Source organism: Enhydra lutris, unplaced genomic scaffold, assembly GCF_002288905.1.
Source record: "Enhydra lutris kenyoni isolate GAN:26980312 unplaced genomic scaffold, ASM228890v2 scaffoldscaffold9, whole genome shotgun sequence".
NCBI classification, from domain to species: domain Eukaryota; kingdom Metazoa; phylum Chordata; class Mammalia; order Carnivora; family Mustelidae; genus Enhydra; species Enhydra lutris.
In genome coordinates, this window is record NW_019154093.1 from 33,476,408 (window position 1) to 33,496,397 (window position 19,990).

Genomic DNA, 19,990 nt, shown 5'->3' on the forward strand with positions numbered 1-19,990 from the left:
GATCGAGCGTACATTTTTTGTGTGTCCCAGTGAGCTTGGCATTGGTCTAAGGCGGGTATAGCATGCTTTCTGAGCTTACTCCAGGAGGAGCAAATGCTCCATAAACACTTGCAGTCTAGGACCCTGGGAGCCCCCGTGGAGGGGGTCAAAGGTGAGAGGTAGCCCTGAGGAGGAAGGAACTGACTCTGTCAGGCAGCTCTTAGGAAGGCTTCCTGGAGAAGGCGATACCAAGAGCTAAATTTTGAGAGTGAGAATAAACGCACCTTCTAGGTGGAGGGAGCATTGTACGCAAAAGGTGTAGAGGTTTTAAACAACAGCAGATAATTGGACAGCCCTAGAGCTTGAAAATGTGAGCATGTACAAAGTCAGAAAAGTGGGTCAGGGCAAAAGTTAAACACTTCGCGAAATTCAAAAGGAGGGCATTGAATAAACATCAAAGTTAATATTAGATATGAGTTAGAAGGAAGTTTAAAATGTAAAACTTCGAGTTGGAAGGAATAACTTATTTTTTAACTTTCTAACCAACAATTTAAAATTAACTAGACTTTTGTTTGTTTTTTGTTTTGCTTTGTTTTTAAGTGGGCTCTCCATCCAACGTGGGGCTTGAACTCATGACCTTGAGATCAAGAGGCAGTGTGCTTACTTGTGATCTCTGTCTGTCAAATAAATAAATAAAATTAAAAAAAAAAAAAGAGGCAGTGCACTACTGACTGAGCCACCCAGGCACCCATAAATTAAGTAGATTTTTAACTTCGTAAATTTAGACCTACTTTAGTTATTAAACTAGGATTTCTGTCTATTTGGGCATGTCTCATACACTTAGAGATACACTTAACCCATTTGCTATTGTCACTGAATTAGAAGTCTAGTCTATGGCCATACCACCCTGAATGTGCCCGATCTTGTCTGATCTCGGAAGCTAAGCAGGGTCAGGCCTGGTTCGTACTTGGACGGGAGAAGTCTATAAAGTAAGGCACAGTGATGAAACTATCTCCGAATTTTAGATGGTGGGGGAGCTTGCTTCCCTAATTCATGAAACCAGTATCGGGAATTGGATGAATTATGAATATTCACCCATAGCATCTGAGGCATCCTTTGCTAGTTTAAGTATGAAGCAATTACCAGGCGTTTAGTACACACAAAGCAGCATACCGAGAAAGCAGTAATGTGGTGGGAAAAGCATGGACTTGTAACTCTTACTTGAACATCGTTATGTAATTTATTAACTGTGTAGTCTTGAGCAAGCAAACTTAACCTTTTTTGGATTCTTTCTCCTCATCTGTAAAATAGTGCATATGGCATAGGTTTGCGAGGATTGGCTGACAAATGCAGAACTCTTAGTGGAATCCTGAAACATAGTCGGTGGTCAGATGGGTTATTACCGATGTTGTATATACATACAAACACATACTGACAAGGGCATAGATGTCAGAACTTAGAATTTCATTAATAAACGGCTGAGAAATTTAAAAGGGTCATTTTAATAAATAAAGATCCTCCTATTCATCCCTCACTAAGTAACACCTGAGGAAACTATAGCTAAACAAAATTCCCCAGCTTCCATTCAACTTTACCTAATAATATAAAACAATAATCTAAAACTCTGTTAATTGTCCCATCACTAGTAAGAGAAACGCAGATTTTGGAAAGATGAAAAAATTAATTAGGGTAAGGAGAAGAGTTAGATGTGACAAAGTGCAGGGAATTTTATCTTTTTAACACTGTCCTTATAAAAGTAATACATGAGATTACTGTAAAACATTCAAACCATACGGGAAAATGTGAGGAAAAGCAACTGGTCACCTGAAACCCCACTAGCCAGAATGAATCAGGGTTAACAGTTGAAAACCATCATTCTAGATGTTGCACATACGCACCTAGAAGTGTGTAAGGATGGCACCATACTTTGTGTACTTTTATTAAAAGTATTTAACTTTACTCAAAATTTTAATAGTAGCCAAGCTAAAGTGAACCTGAAGGAATTCTTACTGAATGTCAGATAAATCTTTCTTCATCACCAGGGATGTTAATTCTTGCAGGAACTCTTGAAGATTAGGAAAGCCATTAAGAGATCGACATACTTGTTTTTTATTTCACATTTCAGATTGAGACAGAGAGATACTGTCTTTCTGCAGTGAACAGTAAGAGGATTAATATACTTATACTTCCTCCCACCTCTTCTCCCCTCCCTCTGTCTCCATTTTCATTGGTTTTTGTTGCAAAAATTTATTACAAATTTTCTGCTGTACCTTAAATTTCCTAGTTTGTTTGTTTGTTTGTTTGTCCTACATCTAAAAGATTTAAATGGATTCTGGGCTCTGATTTTTTTTTACCCATTGCCACATCTCTGTTCCTTTTATTTTGATTAATCTTTTGGTTATATCTCTGAATAGACGAGAAACCAAATTATACACTTTAAATGAGTGAATTGTTATGCATGTGAATTACATCTGAATAAAGCTGCACTACTTTTAACCATGGCTTTTCCCTTCATCATTACCTTGGCTGGGTTTTTTGTTTTTTTGTTTTTTTTTTAAAGATATATATTTTTTTAAGATTTTATTTATATATTTGACAGAGAGAGAGATCACAAGTAGGCAGAGAGAGATGGGGGGGAAGCAGGCTCCTCGCTGAGCAGAGAGCCCGATGTAGGGCTCGATACCAGGACCCTGAGATCATGACCTGAGCCAAAGGCAGAGGCTTTAACCCACTGAGCTACCCAGACGCCCCTTGGCTGGGTTTTATTGGATGTTTTCTTCCCTCCTAGCAGAGGGCTCATGAGGTGTGGTGTTCCCTGAGTTCTCATGTTTGAAAATGTCTGCTCATCCGTCCGCAGTTCAGCTGGCCATCATACTCCCCGGGCGGTCCTTGTGCCCTTTGGAACTTTGTAGCCATTGTTCTATCTTCTTCAGGCCTGGGTTATTGCTCTGGAAAGCCCTAGGGCCTGTCTGACTTTTTTTTTTTTTTTAAAGATTCCATTCATCTATTTGACAGAGAGAGATCACAAGTAGGCAGATAGGCAGGCAGAGAGAGAGGAGAAAGCAGGCTCCCTGCCAAGCAGAGAGCCCGATGCGGGACTTGATCCCAGGACCCTGAGATCATGACCTGAGCTGAAGTCAGAGGCTCAACCCACTTAGCCATCCAGGTGCCCCCTGTCTGACTTTTTTGAAGATGATTTTTTTTTTCTGTATAGACTTCCTGAGAAATTGTTTCTTCATGCTTGGAGTAAATAGACTGCCTCCCTGTTGTCTTCTGTCCTCCCTCCTGTAGGTAGTGTGTCCTTTTGATCTCCAGCTCTTGCCTTTGAAGGAGCTGCTCCTGTATGACATCTTTTTCATCCTTTTGTTCAATTTTTCTATTTCAAGGATGCCAGTTCTATCGGATGTTATATTGAATAGTCCTTGTCTTTATCATATTTCATTTAAAATGTTCACACTTCAATGTTTCCTTTTGTCTTCCTAAATGTTCAGACCTCTTCGTTTCTCGAGGGAAGGGGAAAGCAGAACTGTGTTTCTATCCCATAGCCACTTGAGAATCTCTTTACTTTTTTATACGCTGTGTGTGCTGATGTTGCAGGACCTTTGCACTTACTGTTCCCTCTACCTCTACACTGTCCTGGGGATTGCTTCATTCAGATCTCTACACCCATATCCTCTCCTCTCTGGGTCCTAGCTGTACCGTCCTCACTGCCTGTTTCATTTGTTCTTCCTACCTTAAAATGTGACTTACGGATTTACCTGCATATTTGATATTTTATACCTTCCTATACCTACACATGTGTTTGACACGTAGAAAAAGCTTATAAATACATGTCTGATGACAGAGGTGTCTCACCTGCAGCCCGTAGCTGGGCCATGTCAGGGATACGGGGCTTCTCTTCTTTTATTTGAGATAAAAACATGGGCCTCTGATGGAGTCATTTGCAAATTCCTTTTGTCTCAATTGAGATACAGTGGGACCCATTTCCCCCTAATTTATTTATATGGAGACTTAGGTTCAAAGAACAAGTAAACAGGAAGGGCCTTTCAGCAAAGGATTTACAGTGAACTGCTCCTTCCTCAATGTAGTAGGCATCTTCCTTTACTGGGAAAAGGTTCCATGGTTCTAGTATAATTTGTTTAAGAACAGAGATGATAAGCCACAAGTTTCGTCTATACCCTTAAACAGGAAAAATCATTACGCAGATGCCAGAGAATCTCAAAACCACTTGGAGATTTCCCCAAGAATTCCTACCTAATAGGAATTCATCTTCTATTTCCCTAAGCCACTTTGAAGATCCCAATTTATGGTTTAAAAACAAATTTTCTGGGGACGCCTGGGTGGCTCAGTTGGTTGGACGACTGCCTTCGGCTCGGGTCATGATCCCGGGGTCCCGGGATCGAGTCCCACATCGGGCTCCCAGCTCCATGGGGAGTCTGCTTCTCCCTCTGACCTTCTCCTCGCTCATGCTCTCTCTCACTGTCTCTCTCTCAAATAAATAAATAAAATCTTTAAAAAAAATTAAAAAAAAAACAAATTTTCTGTAGTATCTATCTTCTGTCAGTGGATCCCTCAGTAGTGATGATAGCATATCTAAGTTTTTAAATCACTGACTGCTCCTTGAGAGCAGGACCTACTTATTACCGATCTAGGATACGTAATAGAAGAGTTCCAGGTGTTCCTGGAAGATTGCAGTGAGGAGGAAGTGGGTCCCAAGCTTTCAGCTTAGCGGGAACTGTGGAACTCACCCAGTGATACAATGTAGCTTCATTTCTGTTTGCCAGCATCTGGAGCCCAGCTGTGTCTTACTCTTTTTACCATCTGTTAATAAAAACCGGATGAAGTGGAATATGGAGGTCTTGGATACACGTACAAATAAATATTGTGCCAAAAGATAAGGTAATTATAAGATGTAAGCCAGAAAAGGCCCTCATAAAACGGGTTTTGATGGTGATTAACTTTAAGTTGCTACTGAGGCTTCTAGCTGGTGGTATGAATAGTTTGAATGCCTCTGGGTTAGGGAAGACTGTGGAAGAATAACTGCCTGCTTTCAGCTTTAATCATTCAGTGATTAATTGTGATGGACAATGGCTTGCATATTTGTAACTTGGTTCTTGCTTTCCCACCAGCTAGGAAGAGATGGATGGTCAGAAGCAACCGTGTTGGCCCCAGGTCCTAATAGACGTAGGAAGGGGGCCTGGTGTTGTGTGGCCTTTTCACAAGCTGCCAATCCCAGGCGGAATTTGGAAGTTGCCCTTCAAAACTGCCCTTTTATTTTCATCACGCGGAGAGGGCTTGCTTTTCTGCCTGGAAATGTGGTGGTGGACTCTGGCTCTGTGCCCTTCCTCTGGAGGAAAGGCACTCCAAATTAGAAAAACAGAAGTGTCCTAGTTCCCTCTTCCCTTGTTGCTGTGGCACCTCCTGTTTCAGCTGCCCTCCCTTAGGTTCTTGGCATGGCTCAGAGGAGTAGGTGCCAAGGCCCAGTGGCCGGCACTGCTGGGAACATACCATGTCAGGGATTTAACGACATCTTCCTTGGTGGGGGGAGTGTCTAAAAAATAACCTCTAGGCACCCTAAGTAGTGATATATAACACGATGAATTTGGGGAGAAATTTAACTGTATAAAATTTCAACTTTCAACATGGATTGGCTATTTGATTCAGCAGGGCATAGCAACCTTTCTAGGCCGGATTAAGAGACAAGGGTGGGGGCGGGTAGCTTAGTCTGGAAGCAAGAAGTAGGTTTTCTATACTCTGGAGAGAAACGGTGTGATAAGCAGCGTCATGTGTAGTTAAAGGGAGGAACACAAACTCTGTGCTTAAGTGGGTTCTTTATTTTTCTTTACTGATTGGATTTTCTGGTTTCCTCAACAATTAATGGAATCTGTTCACTTGGATTGGGTTATCTAAGGAAGCTGAAATTCTGTTTTAGTCATTTAGAAAACATGTCTTTGAGGATTACTTTTAGTAAAAATAAAAGCATATCAAAAATTTATTGCAGCTCTCTCTAAATTGAAGAATTATTCATGCTGCCACCTGTTGACAGAATTTGGGTGTGCATCTAGTCCACTTGGTCAGTAATCCCTGCCCACCAGGAACACCATATCCGCATGGAATCTGACTGTGTCCTGGGGCACATTGGGAATAAGCACAGCTCCAGCCCTCAGGGAGATTGAAAAAAAAAATTTTTTTTTAAGATTTTATTTATTTTACAGAGAGAGACACAGCGAGAGAGGGAACACAAGCAGGGGGTAGTGGGAGAGGGAGAAGCAGTCTTCCTGCCGAGCAGGGAGCCCAACACGGGGCTGGATCCCAAGACCCTGGGATCATGTCCTGAGCCAAAGGCAAACGCTTAACAGCTGAGCCACCCAGCCACCCCGGGAGCTCGAAGTTTTTAATAGGGGCTATAAGCAAGTGTGTTTAAAGATGAATACACACTCACAGCTAGAATGGCAGATTCTCTTGGGTCCACCAATGTAACCATAGCTTGTCTAGTCTAAATCACTTAGAATGTACTTAATGTATGTCATCTAAGTACTTTCATGTTGAGAATGTCTATTCTTATTTAGATGAAGATTTTTGGAGCACCTGGGTAGCTCAGTTGGATAAGCATCTGACTCTTGATTTCAACTCAGGTCATGCATGATCTCAGGGTTGTGAGATGGAGCCCCATGTTCGCTCTCTGTCTCCATCTGCCCCCGCCCCCCAGCCCAGGACATGCGCACATGCTTTCTCTCTCTCTCTCTCAAGAAACAAAACAAAAAACAGATTTTCTATCAAAATATTTCCATGGATCATGCTTTAAGTTCCCTATCTTCTAATTATTTGTTTCTTTTCAAATCCCAGTATCCTGGCAATTTGAGGTACCAAGGAATTGAATCTCATACCCTGAGTAGATTTTTAGAAGAGAAGGCGGATCAGTGTTAACCAGATGTTAACTAAATGTATTAAAGAGGAAAATACCCACATTTTCCCTCACCAGAGTCAAAATGAACATCTCATACCCTAATACAGGGACATTCTTGGTTGATAATCATTTTCCACTCGTCTTCATATTGTGCTCCTCTGACAGTATATTCATTTAAAAAAATATGTATGGCTGGGTGAAGACACTCTACTGAAAATGGTTTAAAATGTGCTGGTCAGACCACACCTTCTCTGACAGTCTGTTCTTGGTGGCTGATGAATGTGAGAATTACATCTGAATTACTTTAATTTTCTCGGCCTACCTTGAGACCCTGATGTAAATCACTTCAAAGGATGCTGCCATTGAGGACACAATTTCATACTGTATGCCCGGAAGCCTTACATTCCGATCTGTGCACGGAAGCATACTTCTGTCTGGAGAGTCTTGTAGACAGATCACTGCTGCTCCTGTCTTCCCGGAGCCTTTGCCTTAGGTCTGGCCAGGGTGGTGGAGAGCCCCTCTCCAGGACCTGTGATCCCCCAGGCCTGGGACTCTGCACCCCAGACTTCAGTGAGAGAGCCCCAGCCCATTGCCAGGGCCTTTGTGTGAGGCCTTTGTGATACCTTCAGAGACTAGGATGCCACACCTGCTCTGGAAATGACACTGTCTGAAGCTCGTCACTTCTAACTGTGCCTTTTATGTCTGTGATCCTTGGTTATTAAGGGAAAGGGACGTCATCCCTCGGCGTCCTTTTTTCTTCTTTATCCTCTTTTCTTTCTCTGTTACTGATTCCCCTCTTCCTTCCCCCTCGTTCTTCACTTTTCCACCATACCCTCTGGACTCCTCTTTCCTTACAGCCTTCTCCACCATCCCCCTACACTTCCTCTGACTCCTTGCAGATACTCTCTCTACCTTCTGCCTTAAAGAAAACTTGGGTCTCCCCTTGGAGAGGAGGAGGAGACTTATTCTTCCATGTGAATGCAGCATGTTGGGTCATGGTGGTGCTACTAGTCTGTCTCCCCACTGGTCTTTCTCTTTATCCTTCGTGTCTTTCTTGTTACTAAATTTGCTGTCTGTCCTCTTAACCTCCGGTCCCGCATCACCTCATTTTCCCCCAGTGTTGGCTTTTGGCCCCATTTGCCACTCCTCCCCCAGCTTTATACCGCATGCCAGCCACTGTGCTGGGATTTATATATACTAATTCGCTCATTCCTCACAACTTTCTGAATTGAACATGACTGTGCTCATTTTAAGGTACTGAGAGGTGGGTAACCAGGGTCACAGTGTCAGTAGGTGGCGTAACTGCGGGGAAAACCCAGCCAGTTTATCTTTGGAGTCTCTGGTCCTCTCTGCTAAGCATTTTCCCTGGTGTGCTTCAAGTCAGTGCAACCTAGATGCCCATCAGTTGGCGGTGGGTTAAATGATGGTACATGGCCAGCCGTGGGGTACTCTGCCGTTCTTAGGGAGAGTGAGAGAGCGGTATATATGGTGTAGGAAGAACCCTCCAAGATACATTAGAAGAAAGAAGCCAGGTGCTGCACATTTGTTTTGTGTATGTGTGGAGAGAACCCAGTGTGGTTGTGCCTGGGGCACCGGGCCGTGCTGCATTTTGATTTCTCAAGCTGCCTCGTATACAGACCACTGCAGTCACCACAGGCAGGCGTTTCTCTTAGGCTGTGGTTTTCTGTGTGGAGGGAAGACAGCATTGAGTGGTACATGGTGTGGGATTCTGGGAGTCAGCCCTTGGTTCTAATCTAGGTTCCTCGGTTCTTCTGTGTATGGTTTTGTGCAAGTCATTGAACCTTTCTGAGCCTCAGTTTTTATAACTTTAAAATGGGAATGATACCCATGTGCTGTAATTCTTGTGACTTTTCAGACAATAGTTATTTACTCATTCAACAAATACTTATTCAGCATCACTGTGTGCCAGGCACTGTTCAAGGCACGAAGGATATAGTGGTAAACAACTACAAAAGTTCTTCCCTCATTTAGCTAATGTTCTGGTGGGACTAGAAACACTTGCAAAATAAATCATATCCAGCAAATGATGTTGAAATCTATAAAGAGGAAAAAAGAAACTGAGGGGAGGGGACTAGGGATGCCCTGGGTGCGGTGGGGTGCAGTTCAACAGGATGGTTCACCGACGAGACGCGTCGTCAGCCAAGACTTGTGGGAGCCGAGGGTGTACGTAGATACCCGAAGCAGGGGTGGGTCACGCCAAGGGTCCATAAACTGAGCGTTTAAGGTGGGAATGGACCTGTAGGTTCAAGAACAGCAAGGATGTCAGTGTGGCTGGCACAGAGTGATGGAAGGGGACGTGAGGTGACAGGTGACAGGACCAAGAGTAGGCCTTCTAGGGGCACCTGGGTGGCTCAGTGAGTTAAAGCCTCTGCCTTCGGCTCCAGTCATGATCCCGGGGTCCTGGGATCAAGCCCCTCGTTGGGCTCTCTGCTCTACAGGGTTCCTGCTTCCTCCTCTCTCTCTCTCTGCCTGCCTCTCTGCCTACTTGTGATTTCTCTCTCTGTCAAATAAATAAATAAAAATCTTTAAAAAAAAAAAAATAGGCCTTCTAGGTCCCTGCACAGTTTGGGCTCTTCTTGGGAATAAAGTTGTTCCAGCACGTTCAGGGGTGCTGGGCAGATAGGAGCTGGATGGTGAGGGTGCTGTCAGGATGCTCTGATCTTTTGGTTGAGGTGAGGTATGTGGGGTGACATTTAGGATCCTTGTAGTAATTCTTTTTTATACTCGTGGAGGAGGAGTGTTGTAGAGTGGGCACTGGCAAGACCAGAGACCTAAGCCGTGTTCTGCCGCTGTCCCCCCCCCCCCCCCCCCCCCCCCCCGGTGTGCCAGCTCCCTGGTCAGTTACACCATGGGTAGTGTGTGTTCCTGCTGCACATGCCTCACAGGCTTGGTGTGAAGAAATGTCTGTAAATGCCTGTAAACAGGAGACTACAACACACAGCTGTGTTTGTGGAGTTGCTGTTGGGACATGGACTGAGAAGCCATGAGTCCACGTTCTTCCCAAGCAGGGTGGCCTCGTCTGGGAATGTTTCCCAAAAGGAGGCGCTCACTTGGTGGGAAAGACAGCACACGGCTGTCCCCTTTCTTAACTTGGATTCTGTGTAACAATTAATATAGCCTGCGTGTGGGTTAGTTGCTGAGAACTTTCCTCTGGCCACTGCCTCAGGATACACTTGGACTGTCAGCTGCTTAAGGCTGAGCCTTTGTGCCAGATTGGCCAGTCTGTTTAACTCGAACTCCGATGAAAGCCTATCATGATAAGGTATTGAACTGGATCAGGAAAGTCGGCTTCCGGTGCTTCCTGTTATACAGGAGTAGGTGACGACGGGGGCAGTCAGGAGAGTGGGAAGCTTGTGGCAGAAGCTGGCCTGGGTCGAGCTTCCTTTTGAGTGGGGTGGGGACCAGAATGTGCGGACTGTATGGCTGATCACTGGAAGGGCTGAGGTGTCCTTGTGTGGCAGAGAGCCCAGAGCACCGGGGACTCCCTAAACCAGCGCATCTAAGAAAAGGAATTAAATAGAGGCAAGTCGTGCTTGTGCACAAGCACAGGGCAGCAGTGCTGTCTTGTGACATAGGGAACCAGCTGGGCTCCCGGGAGTGCTCCACCAAGAGCCACAGCTGCCGTTTGTTGAGTGCTCACTATGTGCCTAACACTTTACATCTCAAACATTTTACAAAGATTTCCTCTTTTAATCCTCAAGAGAGTCCCATGCAGTAGGCACCTTTTGTTACGGGCTGAGTTGTGTCCCCTCCCTAAGTTCATCTCTTCCAGTCCTAACTCTTAGTACCTCATAATTCAGCTCTTTTTTGGAGGTAAGGTCACTAAAGAGGTGATTAAGTTAAATAAGGTCTTGAGGGTGGGCCCCAATGTAATATGAGTACTGTAGTGTCCTTATAAGAAGAGGATTTGGATGCAGACCCCCACAGAGGACGAGCCCTGTGGAAGACACAGGGAGAAGGCAGACATCTGCAAGCCAAGGAGAGAGGCCTCAGAAGAGACCACCTGTCCTGACACCTCAGTCTCAGACTGTGGCCTCCAGGACTATGAGAAAACAAATTTCTGGTGTTGAAGCCACCTGTTCTGTGAGAAAACTAAGGACCAGAGAGAGATTGCAAAGTCTAGTGGAAGTTCTTGCTGTCAGGGCTGGGCAGAGCTGGGATTGATGTCTGGTTCCAGAGCTTGTGCCCATAACGAACATGTTCCACTGAGCCCTGAGTTTCCTGGCTTACACCGTGGCTTCTCCTCACTTCTGAAAATGCAGCTGGCGCCCGGATCTTTGACTAAGCTGCTGTTCTCACTGTTTTCCTGTACTTTCTTGCCTGCCAAACCACTCTCTGTAGAGGTAAGATTTAGGCTGGGAATGGCATGAACAGGTGGCTTGAGATAGGTGGGGGCTTACTGAGTCTAGGAGGGTTAGCCTTTGGGAATTTCCTTCCCAGTTCTCTTGCCATGAAACCGAGGTCAAGAAGACTCTCGTCAAAGTGGTTTGGACCTGCTTAGAAGTGCTGTTAAACCTTCCCCCAAATGGGATATGTACACGTAGTTAATACTGCACTTGCGGTGTTGCTGTCATTGGGAAGTTTGGCCAGAGTCACCTGGATAACTTTCAGAAAAATACCTAAATCCTGCTCCTAGATGTTCCCTTATAGGAAGAATGGTACAAAATCTGGGCAGTAATGAGCTCTCCCCCTCCCACCCCAAGTCCCCCCTGATAATGTTGATGTGTGCCATCAGATGGAGAATCTTGAAGTTGAGGAATGACTTATTTCTCTTGTTAGTACTTCTAAACCATTAAAATGGTTGCATTCCAACAACATTAACATCTTAAACCATAACTCTTCCATTTTTGCTTTCATTGTAGGCTTCTGTGTTTTTCTTGGTCTTTCAACTTTAACCTGTTTTGAGGATGGGAGGATATGATGAGAGCCACTGTCTTAACAGAAGACCTCTAAGCCACCAGAATTAATGATTCTCTGATCGTTAGCAGGTCTGAATGTGAGCCCTAAGGTAGACACCACCTGATATTTTTGAAATAGGTTCCGAGTTCAGCTTTTCATACACAGTTGCATTTTCCACCCGTTCCTCCAGTGGGCGCCAGAGTTCAGAAACAATTGTGGGGCTGTTGGGCCGACTGGACTAGGAAAGTCCAGGAAAGACCTGGAAACTTTAGCCTTAAGGATTTGAGCTTTTATTTGTTGGAGGAACTGTCATATTCTTGTTCAGAGCTTCTTGTTCTTTCCTAGTGCTTTATTCACCTTTCAGCCTCTATCCAAAGGATAAAGAACAGTGTTTTCTTGTCAGGATAGTGGCCCTAGAACCCAAGTCCAGGGCCTAAGGCCGGGAACTTGAGTCTTTAGAGGAGTGAACCCTTAAATTCTTTTGCACACTTATCAGTGTTGACTGCATCTTCAAAACAGGGATTTGTGTGAATTATATGCACATACGATTTTATTAATATATACCTTATAAAATGTACCATCCAAAATGGAAGCTAAAAAGAATGAACAAAACAATGCAACTTAGGTTCTCTTTTTTCTGTACTCAGTGAGAGTTACTTTGGAAGCCACTGCTTTTGAAAATAGTTTTTCTTTAAAAAGGGATTTGGGGGAAGAACATAGAGATTGATCTTGGGGTGGTTTTGGCCACAGTATCTAACTCAAGTTGTTAATTTGAAGCCTTCAGGAGGAGTTGGTTATACAGGAAAAAGGCAGGACATGGCAGTCAGTGAGAGTTCCTTCTGTAGAAGGCTCACTGCCCTCTTTGCTGGGATTCTATGTAGAATGTGCGAGGCACAGTATCTGAGGATGACAGAGGGAGTAACGTGTGTCTTAAATCCCATTTCAGGAAGCTCGTCTTCTAAAGCAGACTGTGGTGCACAGTGTAAGGGAAGTTGGGCTACCATTGACTAATAGACTTAGCAGAGGTCCCGACTTGCCACCAAACTTCTCTACAGCATCTCCAGTCTGATCTGCAGTGAGCTGTTGGGAGGGAGGTGGAGAAAAGGACCTGGTTGAGGGTGTCCAGTATTCAGTAAGGAATTTGGTGGAAAAAATAAAGGAGGCAGGCATGGTTTTATCTGGACTCTTCTGAAACTCCTTGCCCATCACCCAGCCTAAGTTGCCATAGATTGAATTGAGTCCTGAGGGCCCACCTGGGGCCAAATCTTGCTCCTTGGCAACCCAGGTAGTATGACTTTGTTATCTACCTGGTAGCTATCATGTATTTGAAGCTCTAGGATACACCTAGGTGCTGTGAAGCCCCGATTCTAAAATTGTTTTTGAACTTAATAGTTGCTTAATAAATTAATGTACATGCAGTCAAGCCATTCCATAGTAGAAAAAATTGACATACTGGGTTTACAGGGCTTGACAGAGACCTATATTTCACAGAATTAAATTCAGAGTTTAAAATAAGGCAACTGTCAAATAAATATGGCCACCGAATGGAAGACTAGAAGACAGCTGCCCTCGTATTACACATAAATGTTTGCCCACTGCCTGCCAGGCATTGCTGTCTTCCGGTGCTGAGGCTAAGTGTGTGTAGTATACTTAATCTGAGGTAAAGTTTGACCTTTCACTTCCCTAAATGTCAGGTAGTCATAACTTGACCTGACAAGTTATGTTGAGATTTGGAAAATATCTAGTCAGCAGTTCTTTACTTAAGGTATTTTTCTTTCCATTCTGAATGTACTATATACTTAGTTAAAAATAATTAGAAGAGTAGAAAGGAATCAGTCATCTTCCTACTGCAGAGAAAACCACCATGAATATGCTTCCCGCATGATTTCCCAATGTGTGGTGTGGGTGCCTTTTTTGTGAAGAGGATGCTTAGCCAGAGTCACTATGGGAGGAAGGAGACAGTACAGGTGGGTGACTTGGCACAAGAGGTAGCATCTGGGCTGTGAGATTGGAAATGCCTCTTTCTCTGTTGAAGCCAGTCCCAATGTGATGAAGGCTAGACGAAGGCAAAACCCACTGACACCCTGAACGGCGCCCCCCACCCCGGGTGGGACAAGTGTGACATTCTTCCAGGAATCTCCCAACTGTCTTAATGTTAATACCTTGCTAGAGGGGGAAACAACCTTAACTTGACAATGGCAAGGCTATCTTGCAGGTGTCATATAGGTTGGTCCTCTTTTTAGTATATGAAAGTTCTTTTGAAACCTCCCGTTTTCCTTACTTCCCCCAATCCCTGAGTATATAATCACCACTCCTCACCACTCCTCAAGGTCCTGATGCAGCACCTCTTTCTGTCCATGGGTCCTGTCCCTGTGCTTTAATAAGCCACCATTCTGCACTAAAGACGTCTCAAGAATTCATTCTTGGTTGTCCGTTGTGGACCTCACCCCACCTGTATTCCAAATCCACATCAAATGCGTGATGGGTCACAAGAGGTCGTCATAGAAGAACGTGAAAGCAGTTTTGGAGGGAGCAAAATGGAGTCTCTCATGTCAGGCAACCTATGTCAAGCAATGACCCAAGCAAGCAGTTAAGGTACCACAGCTTGGAGATACTGCCGGGACCAATGTCAGCTGACACCCAGAACTGATAATGAGTAGAACCGGAGAAGGTCTGCAGAGACCCCAAGCCCATAAAATCTCTTTTAAAAGGGAAGGATTTGGGCAGCGAGCTATCAGACTCTTCAGGCATGACCCCTCTATGTCTGACCACTTGAAAAAGGCAACTATTGGGGCGCCTGGGTGGCTCAGTGGGTTAAATCATCTGCCTTCGGCTCAGGTCATGGTCTAGGGGTCCTGGGATTGAGCCCTGGATTCAGTGGGATTGAGATCGGGGGCTCTGCTCGGGGGGGGAGCCTGCTTCCCCCTGCTCTCTGCTTGCCTCTGCCTACTTGTGATCTCTCTGTCAAGTAAATTAAAAAAAAAAAAATCTTAAAAAATCAAAAAGGCTCTGCCCGATGGATCTCCGAAGGGAACTGAGATCCTTCCCGGCTTGAACATAAGAAGCAGTAAGTGCTGAGAGCTAGCCCGGACCAGACCAAGGCCTTATCTCAACTGCGCTCCCACAGACCGACTTTGTGTGGGGTTCCTTAACTTCCCACACGGTTCTCTCACCTTGCTTGTTGTGCGGCTTGTCTTCTGTCCTGCTTTGTGTGCTATGGAAGAAGCCAAGTTTAATCACATGGTGAATTGTCCTTGAGTTGGAATCCCGAACCTGCCTTATGGTTGTGGTTTAACTTTGCTCTGTGATTGAGTAAAGCTGACATTGTGGAAAGACACAACTCGTGTGTGCACCTTCATAGTGTGCTCACGACAAGTTTCTTCTGGTGTTACCAGTCATGTTGGAGTAACCCTTTTGCCTAGTGGGAACGTGTGAGTACCTTGGTTAGGCCCAGGAGAGCCAGTGAACTAAGATCTTGCCCTGCAAGGTAACCTTTCCCTCACCTCTGTTTAAACTTGCCTTTTCTTTCCCTGTCATGACAATAGAGTTGAAGCATGCCCTAGGTTTCGTTCTCACCATTCTTGTGTCTTTTGGGGAAGAGATGTAACTTAATAATAAACAACTTCTTCTGTAATAAACAACATCACGCGTTAGATACTGTGGGAACCATTGGGTAATTTCCCTTATTGGAGAAATTAGAAAATAAGCTCCAAGGGAAGTCTAGAACAAACTCTGCGGTGAAAGCGGTGTTTCTTCACCCCCACCCCAATCCGGTGCAGAGCAATCCTTTCATCAAATAGAATAAGAGCAAATTACTAGAAAAATTAAAAGAAAAACATATTCAAGCATAAATTTTGGATTCACTAGGCTTAAAATTACTGTGAAATTGCTATAAAATTCCTAAGTGCATTTTCTCATTTTGCAGTTACTACGCTAGATTGCAGACCACATGTTGAGTTTTGTAAGATGTAGGGAATGGATGAAAATATAAGTTGAGGGGTAGCCTGAGAATAATATACTCATCAGCTGTTAAAGCTATAAAAGAAGACAAATACAATTTTATTCCTTTGCTGCTTTAACAGAAGAGGAAATGGAGGTGATGTAACTTCCCTAAGGTTACGGGAGTAGTTAAGAGCAAAGTGAGGACTAGTCTAGTGATTTTCAGTTTAGTGCACTCTGTACTTGGGTCACATGACTCCTTAATCTTTGCGTATACCAAAGGTCAAAGCTGAGCTATAAAGTAGCATATTTTCTTCTATTTTTAAATTTTGGAGGTCGACATACATTCCTGATAAAAGCTGGTTTCTGGATGGTGTATGTGTAGATTCGATTATTCTGTCAACTGAAAATGCACCATTGACTCCTTGGAATTGGGAAATGTCTCGCATCTGATATGTCTTGTTTCTGGCATTTAGGTTTTCCTAGGACCTTAGTTCAGGCTGAAGCCCTGGACAAAATCTGCGAGCTGGATCTAGTGATAACTTTGAACATTCCATTTGAAACGCTCAAAGATCGTCTCAGCCGACGTTGGATCCACCCCGCTAGTGGAAGGGTATATAACCTGGACTTCAATCCACCCCATGTACACGTAAGAATACACAAAGCATTTTTACGGGCTGACGAGAAAGAGGTGAAACATTTCAGTTGTAAAGTGTAGGAAGGAAACGAATAGATTATTCGAAAAAGCAAATCTGCATGGCCAAAAGTGTTTGAACTCTCTCTGTTCACTAGGTCAAGGAATGCAAATTAAATTTATAACACCTATTGCTGGTGGGACCTAGAAAAAATGGCATGCTCATCTTTATTAGGCATATAAAGTATTAATAGTGTTTTTAAAAAACAACCTCGCAATATACATGAACATTTTAAAATATACATACTTGACTCAACCCACCACGGGGAGTATAGGTTATGGCAATGAAAGCACCAGCAGGTAAGGTCAAGGACACAGTGATGCTTATTTCAGTGTTGGTTTTGGAGAAAAGATCTGAAAACAAATGAATATTCATTTATAGGGGATGACTAAATAAACTAGAGATTATGTACATCTTGCAATATTACATACTCAGTAAAAAGAAGGACTTTGTGTGCTATCCCGTTTGACCTATAGAAATACTTCCTCTGGGTCCTGTTGAATATGAAAGGCAAATAGCACTGTGATTCCATTTTTGTAAAACAGTGACCCTCCTCTACACATTATCTGTATGCGTGTGTATATGTACTCTCTAGTTTCGTAAGAGCAGGGATAAATGGTGAGGGTTGGGACTGAATAAAGACTTTGGGTCAGAGTGGATGGGGTCATGGGAGTGACGGTAGTGAGGGTTTAAAGGGACTGGGAGGACGAGAGGAATAAACAGGTCCAAAAGTAACACGTGTTTACATGAAATAAACATATGTAAAGGTATATGTTTAAAGAAACTTTTTAAATTAACACACTCATTTAAAGAATTATTCTTGGGGCGCCTGGGTGGCTCAGTGGGTTAAAGCCGCTGCCTTCGGCTCGGGTCATGATCCCAGGATCCTGGGATCGAGCCCCGCATCAGGCTCTCTGCTCAGCAGGGAGCCTGCTTCCCTTCCTCTCTCTCTGCCTGCCTCTCTGCCTACTTGTGATCTCTGTCTGTCAAATAAATAAATAAAATCTTTAAAAAAAAAAAAAAAAGAATTATTCTTTCTGGTAAAGACATGAATTAGTTCAGTGGGATTCTTACCTCCCGGTTACTGGGTGTTAGGTAGAATTATTTGTAGCCATCCAGATATGGAAGGGTTGGCAGTTGCATCTTTTTGGGTTAATGTGTATGGGATAGGTAGGTCTGCATATAGATAGAGTCAATAATTACTACAGAAAACCAACTTCAAGAGGGTAAGGACACCTTCCCAGCTCCTTAGTGCCATGGTTTTGGTGACGTTTCAGTGAGTCTTGCTCCTTTGGGCAAAGTACTAGTTGCCATTTGAAGTCTTCTTTTTAAAAGGTAATGAATACTTTTGGAATTTCTTTATTAGGTCCCTTCCTCCTTTCCCTCTCAAGAAGCTAGTACAGGGGAAGAAATGGATGGAGAGGAGAAGAGGGTTCTGGATATGCCTTGACGTTCCACAAGAAATGCTTCACATTTTAGTCCTGCCTAGACCTGCTGAAGCAGAGATTCTCGTCAAGTCAGAGAACCTTTAACACTGAGTTGCTTTCCAAAGACTGGAATACCTAAAAGAATACCCACAGTTAGAGTGCTCCCTCCAAAGACAGGTGAAAATGCTAGTCTGGGCCACCTCTCCCAGCCACTGTGGCCAAGCTCTCCCAGAAGGAGAGATGCTGTCACCCTAGCACTAATTCTGTTCTTTGTAGAAGCAGTGGCTGTATTTATGGGTGCCCTGCGGTCCTGGAAATGACTCTTCTGAGCTTTGCAGCTCTAAGTTAAATAAAGGAGAAGAGAATAAAGAAGATGTACAGCCATCTCCCACCCCCATCTTGCCTCTTGAGTCAGGGTAACAAGCATGGAATACACGTGATGATTACAGGGCTCACCAATAACTCATCAGTGCAGGTTATGGACCCAAGGCCCTGAGCTGTAATGGAATTTTAGTGCATTTCAGATTTATAGCTGCTTTCTGATTATCCAGTTGAGCTGCCTGAGCCTTTTGGTTCTGTTCTAGCCTGCCGTTTGACAGATTATTCCTTGTGACTGTCTCCCTGGAGGGTAATAGCCATGAACATGGGAGACACTCACATGTCCATGTTGTTACTTGTAAGTAGGTATGTTTCTTGGGGAAGTTTAAAATAAATCAGAAATCAGGTTTTCTAAATTGCAGTTCTTTAGTTCTCAGAAAATTTTGCCTGATTGTTAACAGGTAGAGACACCATGCCCATTTTAATCTATTTCTAAGTAAGTCATTATGCAATCTAGGAAAATAACCTGAGTCAGATTAATCTCAGGAAACAATCTGAAAGTTAGCAGAGGCAAGACTGAGATACCTTCTCCCAGATCAGTGTTCTCCTAAGTAAACCAGTTGGTTCTTGAGACATTGTCTTTTTTTTTTTTTTTTGGAAGATTTTCTTTACTTTAAAGAGAGAGAGAGAGAGATCTCAAGCAGACATCATGCTGAACATGGAGCCCTATGGGGGGCTCAATCTTACGACCCTAAGACCATGACCTGAGCCGAAATCAAGAGTTGGATGCTTAACCAACGGAGCCACCTGGGTGTCCTAGACGTTTTATTTTCCATATTAACAGTTCAAACTTTAGAAAGCAAGGCGGTTTCGGAAATGTTTAGAGGGCCAGAGTGATGTTGTTTAAAGGTGGTTTGTGGTTGAGGGAGGCAGCATGGAGTTTCAAACTGTAAACTGAAAGTATCATTTTTCAGTGGCACTGAAATGTGTTTGGAAAGATCTGAGAATTTAATACAGATTCCTTGTCAGCTCTCACGAAGTAAGGTTAACATGACTATTAAGAGTGTTACCTCGGGGCGCCTGGGTGGCTCAGTGGATTAAAGCCTCTGCCTTCGGCTCAGGTCATGGTCCCAGGGTCCTGGGATCAAGCCCCACATCGGGCTCTCTGCTCGGCAGGGAGCCTGCTTCCACCTCTCTCTCTGCCTGCCTCTCTGCCTACTTGTGATCTCTGCCTGTCAAATAAATAAATAGAATCTTTAAAAAAAAAAAAAAAAAGAGTGTTACCTCTTCTCCAATTACTTCGCTGTTAACTGTTGCCACTCAGGCCTGGTTCATCATGCAGTGGGAGTCCAGAGTAAGTACACGGATTTTGCACAGGAAGGTTTTTAATCTTTGGAATGGCTCGGGTGTTGGCCATATTAACTGGTTTCTCTGGTATTTATAGGGGGTTGATGACATCACAGGTGAACCGTTAGTCCAGCAGGAGGACGATAAACCTGAAGCTGTGGCGGCCAGGCTAAGACAGTACAAGGATGTGGCAAAGCCAGTCATTGAATTATACAAGTGAGTGTGCTTCACTGTTTTCCCAGCAGACGCTCAGTCAGAACCACGTGGCACTCAGTGGGAAGGACATAGGGCTGAGGCGGGGTTGTGTGCCTTTAACCTAGACAGAACCCTAATGGCCCAGTTCCTCCCTGGGTGTCAGAGGAAATGCTGGAGTTGCACGTGGGAGATACAGCCCAGTTCTTTTATGCTGAAATTCTTGTAATACAAGGACCGAAACCCAATCATCTCTATCAGGTTGT

The 19,990-nt window shown here is 43.9% G+C and overlaps 1 protein-coding gene across 2 annotated transcripts in view; it reads left to right on the forward strand.

The window, feature by feature from the left end:
• Positions 1–19,990, forward strand: part of LOC111143296 (adenylate kinase 4) — a 66,330-nt gene that overhangs the window by 44,261 nt on the left and 2,079 nt on the right. For both annotated transcript variants that reach the window (XM_022496942.1, XM_022496943.1), the window contains 2 exons: positions 16,222–16,394; positions 19,630–19,748. In XM_022496942.1, coding sequence (XP_022352650.1) covers positions 16,222–16,394; positions 19,630–19,748 — 292 coding nt within the window. The remainder of the gene's footprint in view (positions 1–16,221; positions 16,395–19,629; positions 19,749–19,990) is intronic.